Genomic DNA, 17,972 nt, shown 5'->3' with positions numbered 1-17,972 from the left:
GGAACCCGAGCGCGGGGTGGCCGTTCCCCGCCGGGCCGGTACGGCGCTGCGCGGTCCCGGCGTGGCGGGGGGAGAGGCAGCCCCAACCCGGTTGAGCCCCGTTTCCCCCGGGATCGGGCCGCATGGCGGAGCAGAGCCCCGCGGCCGGCGGGGAGGGCGGGAGGAGGAGGAGGAGGAGGAAGAAGAAGAAGAAGAATAAGGTCGGGAGCGGGGAAGCGGCGGCCGCGCCGAAAGGCCCCGCCGTGGCGGCGGTGGCAGCGGCGGCGGCGGCTCCCCCCCGCAGCCCCCGGGATTTCTCCTCCAACTGGAAGGCGCTGCAGGAGGTGAGGGGAGCGGGGGGACGCGCCTGGGGACAGCCGGAGCCATCTTCTCCCCGGGGGGGGGGGTATCTGGGCCGGGGATGGAGGCCGGGGCGGGCCGCGGCCACGCCGCCGCTCTCCGAATGCCGGCCCAGGGCGTAGGTAGTAATTTTTTTTTAAAATAATAACCTTTGCGTCAATAAATAAAGCGCTGCGGGCAGGGATTTGGGATGCCCCATTGCAGGTAATATCCTTAGAGCCAGCAAGAGAGTCCAGGGCCATTTACCACTGAGACAGAACACCAGGAGCCCTCAGGACCTCCAGAAGCAGAGGGAGATAATCCTTCTTTCCCTTTTTTTTTTTTTTTTGTTTTTCCTTGTCTTTTTAGCTACTGAAACAGAAGGCAAACAGCTCCAGCGAGTCCCTCTCTACGTGTCAAGCGCACAGCAAAAAGAAGCATCCCCTCAAAGCGGGCAATAGCCAAGAAATCCCAGCCGTCAACGGGAAGGGGAACGCGGCGAAGGCCAAACCCACAGATAAAACGGAGAGCGGTTCTGCGAAAGACAGCGCTCCTTTGGCAAAGCCGAAAGCCAAGAGGGCTGCGACGGATAAGAATTTAAGTGGCACCAAAAGCGGTGGAAGAGGCTGCGAAGAAAAAAAGAAAAATAGCGATATTTTAAAGGAGAAAGGCGATATAAAACACAAGAGGAGGAAAGCTGAAGAGCATGTGGAGCAGCAGCCCAAAGAGTAAGTACTTCAGGCATCGTACGTGCACCTGAATATTTCTTTTCAGAGGTGTATCTGAGAAGCACAGAGCGGTACATTCGAAACAGCTGCGCTCTCCCAGACTAAATTTTGGGAGAAATAAGATGCATGCTGCCACTGGTCCTCAGAGATAGCAACAAACGTGCATAGGCGACAGCACTAGACCCGTTTTCACAGAGCTAATTTCTTAATTTAAAAAACAAATAAGCTTTTCCTACACTACAAAGATGCTAGACCACTTTAAGACCATTAAGTGTAATTAAATCTGTACTTACCAGGGCTGAAATCTGGTTTGATGACGTCGATCCAAAAGATATTGAAGCAGCAATAGGACCTGAAGCAGCAAAAATTGCCAGAAGAAATCTCGGACTTGAAACGGGCCCATCCAAAGAGTCTGTGGAGCAGGTGCTGGTTAAAGAAAAGGCTTCCAAAGGGTGAGTGACATTCCAGCGGGAAGGATGGCAGTGAGATTATCTTCTAATAACTGTGATTTGCAGGTGCATGGCGTAAGCTGGCATCTCCCGGGGTCTGCTGACAGACAAACTGCCGAGTTCTCCCCATTCGCATCGATGCATGAACCTGGTGAACTCTCACCGTGCCGTCCCTGGACCAGGGGTGTCACCAAGCTGTCCTTTCTCTTTCAGGCTGACGCGGGCTGTAGCCATGGACTGTGAGATGGTGGGAGTGGGACCCAAGGGGGAAGACAGCATTGTGGCTCGCGTCTCCCTTGTCAACCAGTTTGGAATATGCATTTATGACAAATATGTCAAGCCTACGGAGGAGGTGACTGATTACAGAACAGCTGTTAGTGGCATACGCCCTGAGAATATAAATAAAGGTAGGAGGTTTTTCTTTTTTTTTCCCCAAAAAACATTCTTTAAGGAGGGAGAATTTAACAGGCTATCACAGAAGCCTGGTTGGCTGAGCCTGGGTAAGTGTTAGACTTATTTTGGGAAATGGAAAACAAAATGTAATTTGACCGCTGAGAAAAATGGTGGGAAGAAGTACTTTTTACAGTGTGGTCACTAACGCCCTAGAAGAAATTAACTTGTGGATTATGGTATGGGAATAATAGGAAGGATATTTCCTTTTAGCGCTATGCTTTTGTAACAAGCAGAGGATTTAGTGTACTCTACAAATTTAGGTAACTGCAGTCCCAAGGATACAATCGCTTTCACAAAAAAAATACAGTTATAATTGTAGCTTGCTTATTTTCTTAAGTGTCTAATGCAAAGTGTTTCCTCGTGTGGTATTTTTAGGTGAAGATTTTAAAACAGTTCAGAAGGAGGTCGCTGACATCTTGAACGGAAGGATTTTAGTTGGACATGCTTTACGCAATGATCTAAAAGTACGTGGCTGCAGATTTGTTATTTTAAAGACAAGGCTCCAAAAATTTAAGATTGTTTACATTTCTAATACATGTTTCTGGATGAGAGGAGCACACCTGAGCTGCTAGAAATTACAGCTTTGTCACCCTTACATCAATTTCTTGTCATTTCATGCTGGCCAAGTATAGCCCTAGCCACTTGCCAACTAAAGTTCTTTCACTTCTAAACTCAGTTGCTAATAGCACTGAGCTCCTACTAAAGAGCCAGGAAATGAACAGAACGATGAAAAAAAACCATTTGTAGGTTTGATTAGTCCCCAGAGCTCAGTCTGCTCATCCTTTCCAGAGCCAGGTACTATATCATGCTGTACCAGCGCTGCAGGGAGTCTCCACAGCTGGTGCCTCCACATTCATTTCTCTTTCTCACGCAAAGTAGAACTTTGTGGATCTTGAATCCAGACAGTGTCTGGATGATCTTGGTCTGGTCCATTCATGGTTTTGAACTCTCTCGTAACGGATGGAAGGAAACAGCAAGAAGCTGTACATTCAGCTGTATGAAGTTTCATGCAACAGCACGCTTTGAACTGGAACTGTAATCTTTTCTAGGTCCTATTTCTTGACCATCCTAAGAAGAAAATACGTGACACGCAAAGATACAAGCCTTTCAGACAGAGAGTCAAGGTAAGGGACTGATGGGAAGGTGCACCTCAATTAACCGAGTCCCAGCTGCTAGTTCTCTCCCCCTACCTGACCCCATTCCTTCTTTCTGACCTGAAACAGGGATCCCTGCTTTTATCCTTTGAAAATACGAGTCTAGTTGAATGCTTGCTTAGTATTTGAAATAAATCAACAAGTTACTTAGTTCGGTACAAACATTACCAGCAATACCTGTGCACAAAATCCAGTGGCTCTCCCATTCTCTAGCACTTGGATGGTCTTTGTAATGCTTTTCTGGACAGCAAAATAAGACATTACAGTTCTACTCACAGTAAGGCTTATCATCTGAATGGTATCTTTTCCGTAGGGATATAAAGACACATGGCTTCAAGTTTCTGCTTAGGCTAGAGGAGCAGAGGTTCAGATTATAGGGAGGTATTTAAGTCCCATAACTATATACTCAGGTGGTCTTTTTCACAACAAAGCACCTTAAACACTAATCTTAGGGTTATGGTAATGCACATAAAATCCTCTCAGCAGTACATGCTTAAATCTCGTAATTCATTAAGCGTTCTTGCCAGTTCATCAGCAGAAGCCAAGATGTGCTATGATTAATTAAGGAATACACTTAAACCAGTATTTTTTTGTGTGTATACATACATATATATATCTCTATCTCAAGTAGCGCAAGACAGCATGATTGTATCTTTATTTCTAGGCTACGCGGCCATCATTGAAACTGCTCTGTGAGAAACTGCTAAATGTTCAAGTGCAGACATCAGAGCACTGCTCGGTATGTATCTCCTCAGAACACACATTTTTGGGTAGATCAACAAGGTACGACGCATCAGCTCCAGGATCCGGGTTCAATCCAGAATGCTGTGGCTTCACTCTGGCCTCTACATGAATGTAGCAGGCCCTGCTTGGACACCAGCATGCAGTAAGGCTGCCACCTAAACTGCTTACCGTTACGTTTCTCATACCACTTGGATTATTTCCTTATTCTCATAAACTACTTTTGCACAAGTCAACTGTATTTTATTTAAATATTAATTCTTGTTATTTTAAGATCCCCAGGGGAAGGAAGTAATTCTCAAGTATCGACTGCTTACCTTAAAAGCAGCATTTTGCACTGTTCTGGATAAAATATCATGAGAACATACTCCTGAACCTCAGCAGTTCCTTTCTTTCAGCAGACAGGGGGATCTAACAGGGGAATGAGCTGAAGAAGCAGCGGAAATAGGGAGAGTATCTCCAAGATACTGTATCAAGAGTATCCAAGTCACAATCAGAAGGAGAAGTGTATAGCCTGGTGGTGGCCCATGCATTCTGAATACACATCATCCCCCTTCCACTAGGCACAGAACCCAAATCTAGAAAGAGATTATGAAATGTTAATTAAAAGGATGTATTAAGATGATAGAAGATTTAGCTGCTTCTTAACAATAACGTTCTAAAACCATGTCAGCTGTGTTTCATTAAGCCTCCTGTTTGTTCTATTCTTTTAGATTCAGGACGCACAAGCAGCTATGAGACTGTACACCTTGGAGAAAAAGAAATGGGAAGCTGCTGTTAAGAACAAACCTAACAACAAAAATCATAAAACTTGAATGGTTTTCATCTGCAGCATTTGCTGGTTTCACGTCACATTCCAGGAGAAAATTTAGAGATAACTTGTAACTGACAGCAGCTAATTCGTAAAATCAATCAAAAGACAGTAATTCCTAACCAGGTACATGAGTGCTACAAGAATCCAAGAATACTGCTCATACCCCTTTTCTGGATGGTACCTAAGCCTAACGCCTGCTGCTGCGTTTAAACACTACCTTAACAAATGCCTGCATTTGTGAGGTACTTCATCAGTTCAATTTCTGCAACGGATATATACACTGAAGAAAAAGCGTTTTTAATTAAGGTAGATGAAGAAGGAAGAAACTGTCATAGCTTTGCTGAAACTCCCAAGACTAAAATCTTTATTTCAAATATTTTAAAGTCTACAAAGTAAGGCACATTCTTAATTATTGCTGCTAGCCTCGCAGTTGTGGTACCTAAATCAACAGAATATGTATTAATGGCCCAATATTAATCTTTCTGGTGAGAAAAATATTTTAAAAATATTTCTAGAAGATCCAGGCTTTTATATCTGAACCAGAAGCATACGAGTCTTGTTCTTATACAGAAAGTTTTTCTTTTACTCCTGCAGTTTCAAAAGCGCTGCATCCACAAGGGTCATTATCTCCTGGAGAGAAATGTGAGAATTGTCAAATAAATACAAGAGTATACCTTGTCACTTCACTTATTTTTATATTCCTTTATTAATAAAAACGCTGTGTCTAACATCGGCCTTTAAAGTCAGTGGTGTTTTAAACAGATGTGGGGTCTGGTTCTTCAAAATTCAGAACAACTGTAATTACTAGGCTGAATACTAATACTGTGATTTAAATAATCTAAATGATTACTGGAAGGTAACAAGGAATGGTTTTCAGAGATTTAGCCGTTGCACAGTGCACATTGTATTGCCAGGATGAGAGGGTTCTGGTCTTGTCTCTGTGCTGTCTGTCAACCGGGGACACAGGGAACAAGTTACGTTCACAACAGAAGAGGGAGCTTTCTTTTTGATCCTTTTTTTCTGCCCTGCCTTACAGCTACAATGTTCATTAAACTGGTGCAGGCATTGCCTGCAGGAGACATGTAACTATCTTTGAGACAAATTCTCCAGCAGGCTAAATGCAGAACTGAAGAGAGCAAAGATGTAAGATTAACCAGTTCTATTGGTTTGAGGAGAAAACTTGTATTTACTGGTTTCTTGACAGGAAGCCATTGCAAAGGAAATTAGTCTAACACATTAAATAGCTGTTTCTGGTGTTTCAAAGGTATGTTTTTTTCAGTATGAATCCTTGTTGGAATTTAATATGTTAAGTCTTCAGGCAGGCAAGCTGTCAGAAGGGTTTGGTTTGTTGGGTTTGTGTTTTTCTAAGGACATCACTTATAAAGCAAAAATAATTGCATGTAATATATTTACACTTTATTCCTATAAACTTTAACCTGTTCTGGTATGCAGAATGTAGTAAATTAATGCAATGCAGTGTCGCAAGAGACCAGAACATATTAAAAAGTTACAGCATAAAGTGTAAAGAAAAAAACCTTTCCAACTACTTGTTTCCAGTAATTAGAAATATTCTTACAAGCTCACTTCACCCCACATACACGTAATTCTGTAAATTTCTGCACTATGTAATTCCAGACAATTGAGAATAATAAAATCCATAAACATAAATAACATACCAAGCGTCCACCCTTTATTATCACAGTGACTTCTACATACCATGCTAGATGGAAAAGAGCTTTTTATTTCAGACAGCAGTTCTTCCATTTTCTGGAACCGCATATCCAGCACAACTTCATCTGTAATGCAAATGAACAGCATAGTTTATGGTTATAACTACCAATGGTTTCAGCAGGAGCTAAACGAGAGCAGGGAAGGGACAGATCTACACAAACAGAGGGCAAGATGAGATTAAGTTATAAAATTACATCAGAGGGGTGGTTATAATTATTCAAGAAGTGGGATGAACTCTCAGTTCCAATTCATCCTCTCAGGTACATATTGAGTCTCCTGAGAGCAACTAACAGCAGCTGCTCAGGGACGTGTTAGGTTTTTACTATCTTCTGGGGGTGCGGGAGAGGAAGAGACTCGACAAACACCACCATCATCTCACCATACTGAAGCATCTCATTAATCAGCATACAGATATTTTCCACCACTTCCAGATGATCGAAGTGAAGGTGGTAGGCATATTTGATCAGGTTTATTCCATTGCCTTTTGGATCCATTATAAATCTCAAAGCTGGGATTTCTGAAAGGGAGACAAACACTGCTGGGCTAATTGGTAGCTGCAGACTGCATTATCTGCTTTCCAATCCCCTGCTCCAGGCTAGCACACATGTAGTATTTTTCCAGGAAGTCATGGTCATTATTTTCAGTCTTCCTAAAAGCTATTCTGAAGTACGTTTGGGCAACAAGTAGAAGACCATATATGCGGCTGACATTAAATATTTTAATATTTATTGTTTTCACATTGAGCTTTACCCTTTTTACACAGTTGAAACATCATAAAATAAGTACCAAAACACTCAAGTTACTAATAGATGAGATTGCTGGATGTTACCAGATAGCCTTAGAAGGCTTGCTAATGCCAGGAAGGTGTTCTTCACCAGCACCGGTCTTTCTGGGTTCATCCTGAGCGCATCCAGCAGAAGCGCTGTTGTGGGCTCATAGTCATTTTCACTTAAACAACCTTTAAAAAAAACAACGAAAACCACAACACAAAATCCCCCAACTTCTACATACTCAAAAGCCATTAAAATACTCATCTGCATTTCAACTTCTGCCTCATATTTCTGAAGCAACTTTTTAATTATGCAATAAAAGTTACAAAGAAAGCATGTGAAAACCTGTATTGCATTAAAAAAGGCCAAATAGTGTCTTACCATGAGTTGATCAGGGGTCTAGGAGAAATTTCTGATATATCTACTGTGTCAGGATTCCCTTTCATTCTCCAAGCCAAAAGGAATGGAGAGTCCTGAATACTCAACCTATTCTGCTGGTGGGTACTAGAAATGAGATCGCTTAAGGTGTTTTACGGCGCTCTTCCCAGTGGAATGATGGCAGAAGTGCAGGGCAGTAGGTAAACACATGGCAATATTCTTGCATGAGGAAGAAATAAGAGAGTAGTATTGCAAGGATGCGTTCCTTAGTGCACGTGGTAATGAAAGAGATACACGTTTTCTTTTTTAATCTGAAATGTTGTTCCCAATTTACAAAGCAAGTGGCATAAAACCAAACCTCCCAACCCAGGCTGCACAACATGAATGCTGCATTCAACGGCGTAACACAAATGGGATTCCTAGTCTTAAGAGATAAGCCAGAGATAATGCTCTGCACAACAGGGATCTTGTAGCTGCCCATCATTACAGTACCCATCAGCAGCATCTCGTTATATAATTGCTACTGCTCCTCAAAAATAGCTTCATTAGGGAGTGTTAGAGAGCAAGTGCAGGGAAGACTGGATAAGAGAGGATGCAAATTCCTAACTCTGCTGCCATCTGCAGAGTCTGCTAAGGCCCAGCAGCCTTTAACTCAGGGATCACCCCTCCGGACAGACTTGTTTGGAATATGAGCCTTCTCGGTGCAGAAGGGACAGGGAGACTGGGAAAACACACCTTGGAGTGACAGTGCCCATATAGCTGAGCAAGCAGACTCCGTAACTGCTCCATTCTGGATGTGCTCCTGAAGAACCGCAGAGGTAACGGGGACAGCACTTTTCAGCACTGCTTGGTCTACGTTATTCTCTGAATTACCATAACAAAAAGGAAAGGCATCAAGTAGAGTTATTTAATCAAGTAATAATATCATAAGCACATTGTACATCAAATTCTATCAGTAAAACCTTAATGGGTGGTGGTATTTGGAGTAATACAACACTATTTTAGTATGGACAACAGCAGAGCGAAGGAACCTAAAATGTATCCCATTTTACAGGACTGCTAAATAGTAATGTTTATTGCAGAAAGCTCAACTTCTCCAGGAACTAGGGGTTTTTTTTGCCATTTAAATTATACACGGGGATCACAGCAAGAAACCTCCAAAAATAACCACCCTTTTGACAGAATGCGGTCTGCAGGATGAATATTTAGCTGGTCACATAAATCAAGTGGGTGGTTTGTTGCACAGAAGGAATAAAACACACCAAATGCAATTGTGCGCATTCTGTGCTTTCAGCCTTCCTTGATGATCAGAACACCACACCCCTGTATCACAACACATCAAACAAACCCCCTAAAAATCTCCCAGCGTGGTCTCATGAGAAGGGGTCAAGCCATCACCCATGGCCCTCCAGCACTGTGGGGATGGTGCTGGTTTAGTTCTAAGGCAATGGGAAGAGTACACTTGACACTTTGTCAATCACATTTCTTTTGGAAAAGCAAGTCTCTAGGAGATGTCCACCTCAAGATTTAGCCCAGTGCTGCCAAGAGAAGTGTGATGCAAAGAACTAAGATGATATTACTTCCAAATCCTATTCTGATACCTAATCTAATATGCCGTTTGCATTGCACTCCCTCTGCTAAAAGCAGAGCAAAACTACGTGACTGGCAAACCAGAATCTGTGTGTACCCTTTAATTTCTGACAGTCTTCATAAGCCATATCTTGGTCTAAACAGTAAAGATTTGACTTCAACACCTTATCACAAAAAGGGTTCTATAAAGTCTGCATTAGTTTTTAGTTTTCTCTTATACTCTGAATCACTTAAAGTTATTCTAGTAGTGCTGTGGAGATATCTCTCCGGAATGGAAGAAAGAAAAACCCACTCCCAGGAACAGGAATGTCTGAATGCAATTAGGCACAATACCTGCTGCCTTTCAGTCATACGAGCACAATACTTGCTGTGTTTAACTTACCACTCGCTGCCAAGCTCCAGAGAACTCCACAGCAAGAGAGGCAGATCTGTTCATTATGAAGAAAACTTCTTAAAATTGACAGAAGGTCTGGAATCGCTCCAGCTTTCCCGAGATTCTCTGCAGCAACTTCTGAAAAACACAAAAAGATTCTATAGAATCTGCAATTTTTGTCCCACTCACTGTTCTCGCAGCAGACAGTGCTACTAACCATGTTTAAACATTGATTACAAACCAGTAACATGATACCATCAGCTGGACAAAAGAAAGCAAGAGAACAGACCAAATTCCTTAACAAGGTGCACTTAAGTATAGTGCTGAGCACAACTGACCCTTCCAAACGGCTGTTTGCCCATCCTTTTTCATTACAGATCTGAAATTTACAGAGCAGAGAAGGAACTGAGAGGGTAGAACAGTACTATTTTTCAGATGCTTGCAATTTAGCAATTCTAGTTACCTCAGCTTAAGAATTAGGGAACACTGTTTAAAAAATAGTTTGGTCTTAGATGGTAAGTTTATTTGTTCATGACACTTTGTACTTTTCTTTTTTCAAGATTATCCCCTTGCTGCTAAATCCTCCTGTAACAATTTATAATAAGTCTTCTGACGACTGTTGAGCTCACACTGAAAACAAGCAAAAATTTATATTTAGCAATTACAATCTCAGGAGAAAAAAACAAAGCAGAGAAATTAGGCAGAATGGTTTCAATTCACAATGGCACAGCCAAAAATAGAATCCAGGTTCTATGCCCTCATTTTCCCATGCGCTACTATTTGCACAGTTTGTATTGGTTTTCAAAACAAAATGAAATACAGGACCACCCTAACAGATAAAAATCTGTAAGTACCTGAATCCTCAGCAGCATATCTTATACTTTCAGGAGTGTTATCTTACCAATATTTAGTCAATCTTACCAATATTACCCCTTTTAAACTAATACTTACGGACATCCACATCTCTCAGTGAAGTCAAGAGCTCTGCATTGTCTTGGATTAGACTACAAAAGCAGAAAGATAAGAATATTCCCCTAAAATGAACAGGGTGACCCACCACTGGCTGAAATCATCATCAATAATGTGCAGACCAATGAAAGTAACTCTTCGTTTTCAGAGTGTTTTCTCACTGTCTCTAACAGAGAGCTGGTCACATTCTCATCCAGGGCCACCATCACATTCTGTTCTAGAGCTGTCAAAAGTAAACATTGGAACAGAACAAAGATTTCAGCAGCTTTGAATGAAGTCTGAACCCCCTGCTGTCATTTCTCCACATAATATATCCAAAAGTTAATTTTCTTTTTCTGAAACACAATTCTTACTATTGTCAAGCTTGTATCGTTATCAGGTGTTACTGGGGTAAATTGCCAAGAAAATGACAGCAAGAACCACACAATAGACCAAAAAACACTTCTATGGTTTGAAAATCAAATACCAGAACGCCGAGAGTCTCTTATTTATGCACTCTAGTAACATTCTACATAACGTGAAAACAACCTCACTAGCCTAAGATCACCAACCTGTATTTAAAATTAACACTAATGTAGAATTCACATATGCCAGTCCTGAAGAAAGTCCATGAGAACTCACACTCTTATTAAACCTGCTTAAATTCCTCTACTACTTTAAATTTGTCCCCTAAAATCACCACTGAACCCATTTCAAACCTTACCTGCTACATCTAACTTCACAAGAAATAGCACATATTACCCAGCAGAAGTTGGAAGTCTCATGACTGTACCGTGACTAAGAATTTCAAGCAATAAACTGCAACCATCTACTTGTAACTTGAGAGAATCCACATGAGTCTTCATGGCAAAAGCGATCAATTCTGTGAACGTTAGCAGGTAGGGCAAGGCTGAGGAGAAAAATGATTTGAGACAACATCCAGTTACACAGCTTAGAATGCTCAGTTGGGTATCTACACTCCAGAAGACAAGAGTTCCAGTTTCAAATAAATTTGAGTCCCTACAGGCGATGCGATATGGCAGAAAAACATTCTTGAATCAAAGAGAACAAAGTGCAAGTATAGGCAGAACAATACAGTGTGAATTTTATACTCTCTATGGGAAATGCCTCTTATTAAAGACAGCTGGTAGCACAGCATCTTCCTCATTAAGGAAAGGGCAGAATAATTAATAAAATAGTGCCTTACCACTTTTATCTCTTACAAAGCTGGCAAGGAGCTGAATGGCTTTATCCTGTGCTTCTTCTACCTCCCAGAAAGCCTGCATGAATTCTACATAAACCAAGAAAATTCTTCTAACCATTTGATACAAACACAAAAAGCACTCAAATTTTTTTTAGTGCAAGATGTGAATTCATATAAATTAAAATAATATCATTTGTGATTGTTGAAAAGAAAATTTTCCCCTAGTGCATCAAACATTTAAATATTACAAAGTGTTATGATTCACCTCTATAATCTGTGTATTTGGCATTATGTATTTTGGGCACCTGATAGAGTATTAAATAAGAGCAGGGCTAGGGGCTTTAAATGCATTATTCCAATAGCCTTTCCAGATGAAGAGAACATCTTTCTTACTCAAGAGGAAAATAACAGAGCAGGTCCTCTGTTGGATAAATTGGGAAACACGTTAGAAAGCCGATAAAGACAGTGGGGCTCCCCAATTTTCTGAAGGATGATCTCTGACCCCATTTAACTTGTGCAGTAGATATGGCTGGTTATCTTACAAGGTTACAGAAAAGGCTGTAGAGTGAAATCCTTCCTCCAAGTAGCATCCCATTTCATTTCAAGTAAAACAAACATCCAATAATTCATTTTGATGCAGAATATATGCTGACTGGGTTTATTTCCTATGAAAACCATCATTATATTTATCTTTTCGTTATTACCTAGAACACTTTCGATTCCTCCCTCAAGGAGCATATCTATTATTCTAGGAGGCAAAGACTTCTTCAGTTTTACCGAAGAGGCACCAGCAACAGTCAGGCATTCCCTAATAAATGGAACATCAGTCAGATCCCTAGAATTACGAGAGACAAAAGCAGTACCAATAAGTGAGAACTGGCAAGTAACAAAAGAAAGATTCTACAGGCTTTGCTTCATTTTGATATAAAAAGCTAATAATGCTTCTTTGAAGACCAGGTTATTTTTGACAGAACTTAAACAATTTACTTCAAAACAGCTAATGAAATAACTCACATTGAACAAGCCATGCTCAGGTTTCAAGTTAATGGCTTGTAAATTTGTGTATAACATGATTTTATAATCTTCAAAAAAAGGACATCTATGCATATCAGAATGCCCAATTCTGAATGAACACCAAGCCTTTGACTTTTTTAATAACTCAATTTATCAAGGCAGTAAGATAAGCAACCTTGACTCAATCTCTTTCCAACAGTAGCTGACACTCCTACCTTTGTGAAGGTAGGTGGGGTTTAGGACAAAAAATAAAGGGAAAGCATCCCAAACTCACTTTGTTGTGGGTCTCATGCTGGGCTGAATCTGTAGCATCATACATAAAATTGGAAATAAAGGCAAAGAGCTGTTATCTCCATGTTGTGTTAGTGTCAGAACTCCCTCAAGACGGCTGGTATCCTGTCTAATGTCCTGCAGCAATGAAGTTATCTCTTCTGCCTGTAAAGTAAAAGTAGAGCTTTCACACACTCGTTTAGAGATACCCCGGTGGGCCAACAACATTTTAAATCTATAATAAAACATTATCACATACATTCAGAACAAAGCAGGTCATCATGTCCAGTAGAATACAACCTAGAGACCAGATGTCAGATTTCTCAGTAAAAGAAAAATCAAATGTTTCCGGAGCCATCCAAGCCTTGCTATCTGTTGAAATAAGAATCATACAGTAACGTTGCTGATATTGTACTATACACAGTTTTTCTTGCATGTGCAAGAACTGCAGGCAATTGTTTTGTCTAAAAATAATTTAGAGATATTCTGCACAGATTAGACAGTTTTTACTGGTGATATGCTACAAAAGACTAAGAAGCACACTATAACTAATGAACAATTTTTGAAGGTGTTATTGTATATCAGACATATCTATAGTTGTCAATTGTGAACACAATTAACGCTGCAGGCAACTGCCTATGAATATGCTTTTCATACTTCAGAAAACAAATAGCATGATGCAGAGAAAGAGGAGGGAAGATAATATTTTCCTCTTTGGCTGATTTTTCTGCGGACTAAAATATTCACCATAAGCAAATCTCTTAAAAATAAAGTGAAAAAAAAAAAACAAGTAAAACAAGTATCTACTTTCTTCCACTCTTATTTTCCATTTCATCTCATCTGTCATAAGTGTTTCTGTACTGAAGTCGCTAAGCATGAAGGATGCTTCACCAGTCACAAGTATGTTTGATGGCTTGAGATTTCTGCAACACAAATATTTTCTGTCAGCCTGGGAAGTCAGAGTCAAATGCAATATAACTACAGGGTCCCAGCCTCTACACGTCAGAAGGTTTGGAGTTTTGGGGGGGGAAGGCAGATGGGTGGTAAGGGGCTTGGGGTTTTTTTTTGTTTGAGGGTTTTGATTTTTTTTAATATACAAGTGATAATCAGCTGAAATACATTTATTTTCTTGTTTTATTATGAAATGCTTTAAACATTGTGATTGTGACACAAATTTATCTGAACGTGGAATGTGACAGTTGTCTCTTGTTTTAGATAGACAAAATAGACTTTGTGTATCACAGCCACTAAAATGTAAGCATTAACAGATTTGGTCAACATTCTAATATTAAAATTAGTATTAGAATTTTAGCAAATTCAAAAAAACAAAGAGAGAGAACACCTTGCTCAAATGGATAATTCTAGAAAGCATGCAAGAAATAGATGATTTCAGAAGTCACAGAAAATTAATCAATATATGAAGTCCAGAATTTCTACCTCCTACTTGCCCTTTTGGAACAGTAAAATTCACTGCCTGCGAGCAGCTGGGCTGAATCAACAGTCACCGCAATGAACAATGACCTATCAGACAAAGAGAACAAGATTTCTACTTACCTGTGGAAAATATTTTGTTTGTGTATATAAAACAAAGCATCCACCATCTGTCCCAGGAACTTCATAATCACCTGTTGAGGGGAATATACATGAAAGTGTAACATACAGAGTAACTTCCAAATATCTTTTGGAAGATAGCTTCCAAAAGCGCCCTTCTGTAAAACATTCTGCTTTGAAGATTTTGGGGAGGACTTTGAGAAAGAGGGGATACAAGGGAAGAAATACAAAAGCAGTGCGACTCTGAGTTCAACCAGATGCCTCTTTTGTACTTTTTACCATGTCTGTTATTTTTTCTGTCTTCTGCCTTTTTTCCTTGATTACAGATGAAAGATCTCTTTGGCCTGAGTGCTGCATTACCAGGCAAAGGAACAGAGATGATATCTGTAACAAAACATTACATCAAAACTGTCTAACTGTTTGCAGGTAATAACATATCCAGTAAGAAAGACAAAACTGAGCACTTGGCCAAACTGGTGGGTGTGATGTTGACCAACACCAAGGTGTTCTAACATTTCCCTCACAGAGGAGATGGTATTTACTTTATTTTATTAAAAATACAGCATGTTTGTTGTGTTTTGTTTTTTTTCAAAAAACCACAAAACATTATCAAGCATCTTATCTGAAGCCACATGGGACAATTCAAGACAAATACACATACATAAAATCAACACAAATTTTGCCTGAGCACTGAATAAAATCTGCAAATAATTAAGTTGGGGCTTTCAGTTTCCTATAGTCTCCTATAAAAGGATTTTCACGCAGACATGAAAATCAGTATTGCACACTGATTCATATCACAATCCATGACTCAGCGTGCAATACTGCCACGTGATGGACTCCAATCCATGTATCTTCACAGCTTTTCAGCATGTTTATTCAGGAGTTAAAAAAGCAGGTTTGTTTCAAATCTCACCTCATTATCCCAAGTTATAAACAACTCCTGGTAAGCACAGACATTTGAATGATGAAGTTTCAGCAAATCTGTTGCCTGCATAGAATAAAAAAAAATTGAGAGGGTTTTCTGTGGCTACACAGGCCTTCCTACTGAACAGGACTTTAAATTATATCCTAAGCCTGACTTGTTTACATCGCATCATTGACCAAACCATTTCAATGTACAAGCTCTGTTATACATTTGCATGTACAAGTGTCAAGTTAAGGAAAATACTGAAAGACTCTATTCAATGTAATGCTGTAACAGCCTTGTGAGATTCAAGGATATAAGCTGATCCTTAGAGAGATGATATGTAAACAACCCTCTTCTTCAGTTCCTAACATCCAAACCTGAAAGCACATCTTAGATTATGAAAGTCAAGATGATTTGTCTAATGTAGCCATTATTTCCAGTAACCCCTATGCAAGCTTGCATCACAGAAAATATGATACTAGTGAGAGATGCTTATCTCCTTGACTTTGGTTTCCATATAAGGCTCTAACAATTATCAATTACTTCAACAAATTTGCTGATGATGTGAAACTTAAAAGGAATTCAACTTACTCTCCTATAGTTGTGTTTGTGGTTGTGCAGACACCAGAGAAAAACTAAGAGACACATTCCCAGCTGGCACAACTGCATTTATTCCAACAGACACATAGCAGAAAAATTGAATCAAACTATCAGTAAAGCCAGTCTCAGTGCACAGAGAGGTCACCTCTCCTAAGTAGGATGAAGCATCAGCACAGACACGTATTCTCACTCATTTTCAACTGCAGCTGTCATGCATACTGGACACTGTGAGACTAATCCATCAGGTGTTCCTTCACATATTTTGTTGAAGCAAATCATGCTATTTTAGTAGTATTTCTGATGTTGCTTCTTACCTGAGGCATTGAAACAAGTTTGCACAAAAGTGTAAAGGGAGAAAACTAGTCAAATCATGCACATCAGTGTCCAACTCTGAGAAATTAACATATAACTAAATACATAGAAATTGAGTTATTAATAATAAACTATAAACAGACCAAGGTTCTCCCTCAGCTTAAGGCCAAAAGGATGAGCTTTGTTCTTTGTCTTCAGCACAAAACAAACATGAACCTTGAAAAAGCACTATCCTCTGAGAACAGCTGTCCATTTGAATCTACATAATCAAATACAGGAACAATTAATACAAAATCCTGGCTTGAGCTCAAACAGAGGGCAGGGAGAACACCCCTCAGACAGTCCCACCTGATTTATATCTTGACTATTTATTTAAGTTAATCCTTGTAGATAAAAGACTTCATTAAGACTTCGGTCTTTGTAAGCAAAGTAGTAAAGAAAAAGTGCACTGATACCTCCTTCAAGGCCTCATTTGCTTGGCTTTCTTCAATGCATTCAACCTGCACCAAACAGAATACAAAGATGAGATCCTAATATAGTAACAGCCAAACTTTAAGCCAGAACAATCTTGCCAAGATGACTGCAACTGCATATTGTGCATGAACTGGCACAAGTTTTCAATAACAGCTCCAATGTCTAATGTTTGGAGCAGTCTTGCTGTTGGGAGATGGCCCAAACCAGAGCTTTGAATGAGTCTGCAACACCTGGCCAGCCTTCCTCCTGCACTGTCAAGGAAGCAGTAAGCCAAGGTGAAAACACACTGGATAGACCTAAATAACCTGCTCCTCTTTCCCTATTTCTAACCTCAATACTCTGATAAACTGATCTGAATATTCTAATTTCCAAACAGCAGCACAGTAAGGTGTAAGCCTACTCTTACCCAGTGGCTGAGCTGCCTAACATGTTTGTCTCTATTACTATCAGATGGGCCTGTGGAGAAGACAAACATGCTAAAGGACTCGTGTTTTCCTAGCAACAACCTTCTCACCTGCTTTATTACATATTTCTTCTCCGCACTCATTTCTGTTTTCAATTCAACTACCAGCATAGTGCCCAGCGCCCCAGGCTGGAGCTCCTCCAGCACCTGCAGAGCAAAGAAACGCTCAGCTTCAAGAAGTGGACCAACCAAGGCAGAAAACCCCTTCCAACCTGTTTCCCAGGCACCCTCTACACAGCACACACCTTCACTTCCCAGTGGCGGGACCACAGGCCCCCCATCTGCACCCCAACTCTCCAGAGACACACAGGCCTTCTCTTCCCCTCCAGCACATTTCCCCTTGCTGAGCAGAACATTCCCCAGGGCCATCCACACCCTAGCACTTCCCTCTGTCGGACCCTGTAGGTCCCTTCCTCAGAGTAGTTTACACCTTCACCAAGGCCACACACCCCTTCCAGGGATACGAACCCCCCAGGGCCACCTACATTCCCTCCCCATGGTTACATACAACCCCCAGGGATACTTACACCTCCTCCCCCAGAAAACAAACCCCTCCCCAGGGCTACAGCACTACCTACACCCCCAGAAGGGCCGCAGCCGTCCCCTTCCCGCCAGGCAGGGCCTAGCCCTTGGGGCAGCACCTCGTATTTCTCCATGGCGGGACGCGGCCCAGCATCCCAGCGAGGCGACGGGTGTGGAGAGACCCCTAGGCCCAGGGCGAGAGCAG

General features: G+C 40.9%; 2 protein-coding genes across 2 annotated transcripts; one reads left to right on the top strand and one right to left on the bottom strand.

Moving 5' to 3' along the window:
- Window positions 1-7: 7 nt before the first annotated feature.
- REXO4 (REX4 homolog, 3'-5' exonuclease) lies at window positions 8-6,329 on the top strand. Its single transcript, XM_074161023.1, has 8 exons — window positions 8-323; window positions 688-1,046; window positions 1,343-1,498; window positions 1,709-1,902; window positions 2,324-2,412; window positions 2,998-3,072; window positions 3,767-3,841; window positions 4,557-6,329. Exons 1-8 carry the CDS (start codon window positions 123-125, stop codon window positions 4,656-4,658), a joined length of 1,251 nt encoding a protein of 416 aa, XP_074017124.1. The 5' UTR covers window positions 8-122; the 3' UTR covers window positions 4,659-6,329.
- Window positions 5,240-17,901, bottom strand: STKLD1 (serine/threonine kinase like domain containing 1). Its single transcript, XM_074161022.1, has 19 exons — window positions 17,887-17,901; window positions 17,297-17,392; window positions 16,764-16,808; window positions 15,403-15,477; window positions 14,766-14,870; window positions 14,490-14,560; window positions 13,743-13,858; window positions 13,195-13,307; window positions 12,940-13,100; window positions 12,356-12,486; window positions 11,655-11,738; window positions 11,241-11,357; window positions 10,557-10,691; window positions 9,509-9,637; window positions 8,272-8,400; window positions 7,218-7,346; window positions 6,768-6,905; window positions 6,374-6,453; window positions 5,240-5,287 (listed from the first exon to the last, which is right to left on the bottom strand). The coding sequence occupies exons 1-19, from the start codon at window positions 17,899-17,901 to the stop codon at window positions 5,240-5,242; spliced, it is 1,917 nt and encodes a 638-aa protein (XP_074017123.1).
- Window positions 17,902-17,972: the final 71 nt, after the last annotated feature.

This window comes from Numenius arquata, chromosome 19, assembly GCF_964106895.1.
Source record: "Numenius arquata chromosome 19, bNumArq3.hap1.1, whole genome shotgun sequence".
In the NCBI taxonomy this organism is placed as follows: domain Eukaryota; kingdom Metazoa; phylum Chordata; class Aves; order Charadriiformes; family Scolopacidae; genus Numenius; species Numenius arquata.
Note: the sequence above shows the minus strand (reverse complement) of the source record. Positions and strands in the feature narration are given on the sequence as shown.